Consider the following 7,254-nt stretch of genomic DNA (forward strand, 5'->3'; position numbering starts at 1 on the left):
ACACACACCTGCGGGTGTTTTCATTTGTGCTTGATTGACATCTACTGACTCACCTGTTAGACTTGTTAGCTCATCACTGAACTGAGTGACACTTTTAAAGTCTCCCTGCAGTCAAAAATACACTATAGAAGTGTGTGTACCTTCAAACTGAAAGTGCAGGTTTTCCCTTTGCTCATTGGAAATCTGATTTTAGCGTGAAATGTGATCACAAATAGTCAATCCTGGTCCAGTATTTAGCATACACAAGTGTGATGTAGAAAATTGAAGCCTCCAGTGCACAAAAACTGAGAATGGACTTCACAGTGAAGTAGGAGACCTAGTCTTGGAGACTTTTTAAGTTTGACCCATAGAGCTAAATGTAATCATTCTTCATTATAATTATTCTTCATTGTTTTATGTTTTAAAACAAGTCCCCATCTACTTCAGTAGTTTAGGAGAACGCTGCAATGCTGTTTTGCTGTGAAGCTCCAGAAATGTTTCATGGACTATTAAACTTCCCCCTACTTTGCATCAGCATGAGGGGTGTCCTTTGAAATAAATATAGAAAGAATCATAACAATGATAAGCCTCCGTTTAGCTCAATAACTACACTCATAACTGAAGCATTTGGAGTACAGCTGTAGGATTTTGCAAATGTTTTTACATTAATTTTTTAAGGAAAATCCATGACATGAACAAGAGAAAGTTTGGATTTCAGTGAGTCATATACAACCTGAGCTCCACAGAGACTGTTTGTGTCTGCAGACTCTTAATATCTTGTACTTAAAGGTGCACTATGTAGTTTCAGGGAAGACATTTTAATCAGAAGATCTTCATTGACTGATTTTTTTTTTTATGCCTAAACAAACTAAATAAACAAACTCTCTTTGTTTTTACAAACCTTAAAGGACAACACAGTTTCATACTGTTATACTTTGTTTATATGTGGCGGACCCTGCCACCTTTCTAGCTTCAATCAGTGTTCCGGGGACCTTATTTTCCTCTGAGAGCAGCTTGTTTATTCAGAAATAAATATTTCTGTTTGTTTGAATTTCTTCTCCTAAAGGACATAGTGCCCCTTTAATGAACGACGCATGTATTCAAATGTGAATTTCCTCTAGTTCCTCTTTCTGCATCAGACAGTCTCAGAGCATCATATTGTTGTTGTCCATGTGAGCTTTTCAAAATAAGAGAGAGAAATAAATCTTAGTAAGAGCATTTTAAATTGATCAATAAAATACATAGATGTGTCCGATTCGTTAATCTGGAGCGTATGATCGGTGTGAGACACACCGTTTCAGTTTCGCTTCATTAGTGGAGGATCAACAGCGGTGAAACACTGAGAAAAGGGCGTGTCCACGGCTGCGGGCTTCCTGTAGCCACCCGTGACGTCACCTCGCTTTGAGTATAAAAACAACAAAGTGGGCGTCGAGAGAGGAGACTTTGGTGCTTTTTGTTTTATCATCTCCGGAAAACTTTTCAAAAATGGTGCAGCAACTGTCCAAATCCGGGCCGAAGGAGAGTCCTCTGCTGAAGGCTGGACACCCTCCAGCAGGTAAAGCCTGCTCACACGTTTCTACTCGCGCTGACTTGAGTTTTTTTTCTTTTTGTTTTACTACACGAAGCCAACGCGTTGTTGTTTTCCACTGCTCGACCCAGATACGGCTCCGTGCACACCGACACTCCTCTTCACCTAATGTTTTTTTTTAAATCCTGTTATGGTGCACACGCTGCTCCGCTGTAACTGTTTCGAGGGAAGTGATTAGTTTTGTAGATTTTTTTTTTGTGATGATTGCATCACTGTGAGCGTCTGCAGCCGTGATTTCCTCCCACATGCTTTTGTTTTTTTCCCCAGCAGCAGGCCCCAGTGCTCGAAGTCACACAGTGTTCCCACTGGCTGTATCCACACTTGAACGCATCCGATATCCCGTCCTTCTTTGTGTTTTTGCTCATTATTGATTCAGAGAAACTCGGCTCGAAGGGAAAAAAAAAATGTTTTGAAGCGATCTGCCTCCTTTTTGCATGTTTACTGAAATACTTTAAAGGATCAGTTCACCCAAAAATGAAGCCCCAGCCATGATCAACTCAGCCTAAAAAAATATCTGTCCGACATGGTATTTGGAGAGAATAAAGTGTGGCTAATTTTTTATTTTTTGCATTTTAAGTGAAGCTTGCACACTTGCATGCATGGGAAGCTGCCATTTCCACGTTGTTATAACTTTCCAAGTCTTATTTATGTGGCCCCACATCTCAGGATATGGCTCAAGCATGGACATGATTTCTCCAGAGTGATTTTGATTTTTTTCTTGTTTCATATTTTTCCAAGTATCTTTATCAACGGATATAAAAAATGTTTTAAAAAAAACAGCATTCATACTATTTGATGTTGAGTATGAAAATTAAACTAAAGAAAGTGTAAAATGACCTAATTCCTTGAGGGAAAAACAGCTCGCCTATAAGCTGAAGCGGTCAGGTGGTTAGGCGTGTGGGTGCTTGTGCATGTTATCTGCTACTGAGAGGGGAGTGCTGTCAACAGTCAGTGCCGCAGGCTTTGTAGAGCTTTTTTAGTTGATCCTTTAAGGAAATATTTAATATTTTTATATTTATTATAACTTTGGAGCGATGAAGATGCTTGAGGCGGTCGCAGTGATCTCATCTACATTCAGCAAGTATTCTCCTTCGAGCTATTGGCACTGTTGGTTAGGCATGTTAATATCTATCACCCATGGGCCCTATACATTGCCATTGTAGGGCAGGGTTGCAAAACTGAATTAACATCCTAAATATTGATTTCCAAAATTCCTACAATCTTGAACATGACCAAAACACGTGTTTCTATACACTTATTGGACATTTAAGAATTATTAAGCATCTTTTTCTGCATTATCGCTATAATGAGACTTTTCATATCGGGCAACATAAACTCCGATACCAATAGATCTGTGTGCCAATATCGGCCAACCAATATATCAGTACGGCTCTACCATATTTGACTATCTTTGTGGTATTTCCCATTGCAATAGGAGCATTTGCTGGAGTTTCTCAAAATGTCCAAGCTGTCCCATTTCCCTGTCTTGTTGCTGTTGATTAAAGGCTGAATGTTTGGTAGAGGATTTTACAGAGGGGGGTTGGGATCCCTGCCAAACACAGGTGCATACAGCATACTACTACGGCCTAGATAACCTCTCTCCTCTGGGTCAACAGTGAAGGCTGGAGGTAAACGGGTTGCCAAGAAGAGCTTGGAGGAGAGTGCCACCCATGGGACCCCAGAGAAGGAGACCAAGAGGTCTGATAAGATGAGGTAGGACGACAGTGTGCATCAACAACACATAAGAAACTAGGGCTGCAACGAACGGTTATTTCCACTGCTGATTTATCGATTTAGTTGTTTGGTCTTTTAAAATGGGGGAAAAATGTCGATCAGTGTTTCCTAAAGCCCGAGACAATGTCCTCAAATATCTTTTTGTCCACAAACCAAAGATATTCTGTTTCCTTCAGAGAAGAAAAGAAACCAGAACATTTCACAATTTTTAAGGAGCTGAAATCAGAGAATTTTGACTCTTTTTCTGCAGAATTACTGAATAATAGATCGTCATAATAAGAGTTGACAACTAATCGATGAATAATTGCAGCTTTAGTTTCATATTAATATTTTAAGAACATCCAGCAGCATTTTGACCTACTAGACTTCTGATATTTACTTTTTTTATTTTTTTAATTTTAAAAATGAATCTCCCATTTGAAACCTGTGATCTTGCAGCAGGTCTGTCGCCACCTCCAACAGGATGCAACAAGTTGGCATTCTCCTGGCAGGAACTCTCGACAAGGTAAACAAAAACATCCCTTTTAAAAAAAACAGTTCTTACTCTGCGTGTCAAGTTCACTCCTAGTGAGCAAACTGGATTTGTCACAGTGCCTCTCAGGTGCCACAGCCGTGTTGGTAATGAACTCCTCCTGTGTTTGCAGCTGAGCCACGACTTCCCAGAGACACCGGTGAGCGTGAGGCACAGCAAGGTGCGACCAGCGGTGGAGAAGCCCCACTTGCCCCGGACCTTCTTCATCCAGCAGCCGAGGAAGTTTTGAACAGGACGTGTTCGAGAAGGCCCCGGAGGGAACCGTGTTAAGTCAGCTGTGAAAGACAAAACATGAAGTGTTAGACACGAGGGGACTCTGTTGAGTGTTGATGAAGAGTTTTCATCGAGCTCTGTATTTAGTTGAGAAAATGGGCTTTTTCAGGCTGTGCTTATTTGTGAGAATTCTTTAAACCAGCATTTAACGTGCCTTTCTTAGTGTTGTCAGAGAAATGCTGTAGTTGTTTACCAGCTGATGAAAAACAGATGGTGTTGGGTATGTGTAATGTGACGGTTGGGGGTTGTAAAGTGAGGTTTTTGAGGTTTTCTCCAGTGAATCTTTACTATGTATCGCTTGGCACTTCCTAGATTTAATAATAAAAAGAAATTGCATGGAATCACTTGATTGCAGATCTCCTTATTCCTCAAATGGTTCGTTCTGCTGTGCACTACAACGACCACTAGATGGCAACATTTAGCTGTTAATAAACTTGAGACTCCAAAGGTCAGAGGATCATCTGAAAGGGTTTAGGGCTCTCACTTTGTCAAATTGTGGAATGCATGAGTGCTCTCTTGCAGAAATGTTGAGCCCATATGCTCCCTTTCTGTATTTCTGCAGACTTCCCCTGAGGTAATTGCACACAGTTCATAGTGTTGTGATGTAAAACACTAGGGAGGCCTGGAAAGGATTTAAAAAAAACAAAAAAACAATCCAGATGGTGATGCTCTTGAATATCAGATGTATTTTATTCTATATGCAAAAACAACATTTCTAAATCAAGACCAAAGATCTCCCCTTTTCTGCTACAGCTGAATTCTCTTCTTGTTTATTAAATGGCAAAAAAAGTAATAAGCTTGTGAAATATTATGTCGCTTTTCCCCTGAAACACCTGCTTTTGCTTTTTATTCATACCTTTTTTCTTTATTTTATTTTAAAATGTTAAAAAAAAACTCCCAAACCCACCAGTTAAAGTGAGATGTGCCTGGCCCTTGCGCCCCCTCGCACTTAAAGGGGCACTATATAGTTTTGAAGAAGAAATTCAAAAGCAGAATTTAAATATTTATAGTATTAATGAGGTAATAATACTCTGAGACTGTCTGGAGAAAGAGGAACTAAAATAAATTCACATTTGAATACAAGCTTCGTCCATTAAAGGGGCACTATGTAGTTGAGGAGAAGAAATTCAAACAAACTCACAGGTTTTTTTTTCTCCATAACTGACTAAACAAGCTGTTCTCGGAGGAAAATAAGGTCCCCAGAACACTGTTTGAAGCTAGAAAGGTGGCAGGGTCCACCACATATAAACAAAGTAAAACAAAGGACAACACAGTTTCATACTAAGGTCAGTTTGTTTATTCAGCCATGAAAACAAAGAGAGTTTATTTACTTTGTTTAATGAAGAGCTTTCTCTTCTCAACAAAGTCGTTGAGGGTTCAGGGATTTAGGGACATTGTGATTGGACCTAAATCCTGTCGATTGCAGTGTTACAGAAAACTACCCCTCCATGTCGCCAAAATAACTGTTTTGACTCCTGTATGTTTAGGCAGTGACTCATATTGAAATGTTCTGAATGGAAGAAAATCAGTCCAACAAAATGTACTGAAGCATCTGCACAAACAACAGCAGGATAAACGTGTGTCATGTTGGATTCTGACCATTTCCTACCTTCGCAGGGCGGGGCGACTCCGTCTGCAGAAGACACTGCAGCCACCCAGAGGTTTGTTTATGTAGGACAGCACGCACAAACTATCGTGTAATCCTGTAAGCACTTATTTGAAAGTAGGCCTGTCATTGTGGCTGTGGTGCAGACAGGCAAGTGATTCTTTGGATTTAGGATTTTTTTCTGGGAAATGTATGAATGCAGGTTTGTGTGGAGGCCAAGGGTGCATTTTTAAACGAGGTGGAAGACGGGAGATGGGTGGCCGACTGGATTATAAACAATTTTTTGGTTTCCACTTTACATTCCTCAGCCTTCTTAGTTTCTGTCAGGTCATGTTTGTGCTGAAGAATGAACCTTGATGGTTTGATGCTGCACACAGGCCCTCGTCACAGCAGACATGTTAACTTGTCATTAAAGGGGAAACAACAGTGTCCAGTTTTGTAGTCGACAAAACATTTCAGGAGCTTCACAGCAAAACATTGTTGCAGCATGATGGTTTTTAAAACAAGTCCCCATCTACTTCAGTTGTTTAGGAGAACACTACAACGCTGATTATCTGTGAAATGTTTTGTGGATTACAAAACTTCACCTGACTTCTCATCAGCATTTTTTGGTGAGTAGATAATGACTGAAATTTGATTTTTGGGTGAACTAATCCTTTAAACCCAATTTTGGTTTTTTTTTTTCTCTCATTTATTTTTTTGCAGTTTCACACGTTACTTTGAGAACAAAAAAATGTCCATATGTTGTTTTTAATGGTCCTTTTCAGGCTCTAAACTTCTACGGAAGCCCTGACACACTAGTGACTTTTGGTTTTAATCTCTAAAAACAGGTGAAAAAAGGTTTTATCAGGATAATTTTGCTTTTTTCCCCTAACCAGTGAAAGTCTTTAAAAAAAACATGTCAGACTCATTTCTTGAAGCGTTTGGTTTTGTGGTAATACTCATCACGCCCACCAGAGGCTGATGTGCACCACCACTACTCCTTTTCCCAACTAGGACTAAAAAATCGTTTATGTATTCTTGCAGGTGACTTTAAATTTCTTCATGCACTTCAGTCAAAATTGACTATGTGTCACTAGATTTTTTTTCCCTTACCTGCCTCTCAGGGCTTCCATAAACTACCTAACCATAGGGCATGAACCCTGTCTATAAGTACTGCTTTATATGCACACCCTGACACTGCACAATGTGCTTTCTTGCTTGTCAATTAAGATCCCTGCTAAACAACATCTCCATCTATAATCCCTGAGCTGTGTACATGAAAGCGTGTGTACCCTCTTTCTTCTGTGTCAAGTCCGTGTGTTCATACATGAGCCTTTTTGTTTGCATCAGACGAGTCCACAAACAATATCTGCTCGCCCGTGCGCCAAAAAGTGCTTGATTAGAGCCTTGTCAACACAATGTGCCGACCTTATATTCTCTCTGATGCTCATGCTGTTCGCACATGCCTTTGATACCATCTGTGAGTGAAGTTCAGAGCCCTCTTCGGCTCTGTTTGAGGAGCCGAGCAGTTGGTGGTCTTCTGACTCGCAGACATGGCGC

General features: G+C 40.2%; 1 protein-coding gene across 2 annotated transcripts; it reads left to right on the forward strand.

Annotated features, from left to right (window-relative positions):
- Positions 1-1,374: 1,374 nt before the first annotated feature.
- dap1b (death associated protein 1b) lies at positions 1,375-4,447 on the forward strand. Of its 2 annotated transcripts, none has more exons than XM_084361820.1 (4): positions 1,375-1,534; positions 3,184-3,280; positions 3,740-3,806; positions 3,946-4,447. In XM_084361820.1, exons 1-4 carry the CDS (start codon positions 1,465-1,467, stop codon positions 4,060-4,062), a joined length of 351 nt encoding a protein of 116 aa, XP_084217946.1. In that variant the 5' UTR covers positions 1,375-1,464; the 3' UTR covers positions 4,063-4,447. The 2 variants fall into 2 exon arrangements, with proteins under 2 accessions (XP_084217946.1, XP_084217947.1); XM_084361821.1 differs by having other exon boundaries at positions 3,743-3,806.
- Positions 4,448-7,254: the final 2,807 nt, after the last annotated feature.

This window comes from Pagrus pagrus, assembly GCF_965226575.1.
Source record: "Pagrus pagrus genome assembly, chromosome: 9".
NCBI lineage: Eukaryota > Metazoa > Chordata > Actinopteri > Spariformes > Sparidae > Pagrus > Pagrus pagrus.

Coding starts and splice junctions, on each gene's coding strand:
- dap1b (XM_084361820.1), top strand. CDS start 1,465: ATGGTGCAGCAACTGTCCAAATCCGGGCCGAAGGAGAGTCCTCTGCTG. Junction 3,281..3,739: donor AAGAGGTCTGATAAGATGAG/GTAGGACGACAG, acceptor GTGATCTTGCAG/CAGGTCTGTCGCCACCTCCA. Junction 3,807..3,945: donor TGGCAGGAACTCTCGACAAG/GTAAACAAAAAC, acceptor CTGTGTTTGCAG/CTGAGCCACGACTTCCCAGA.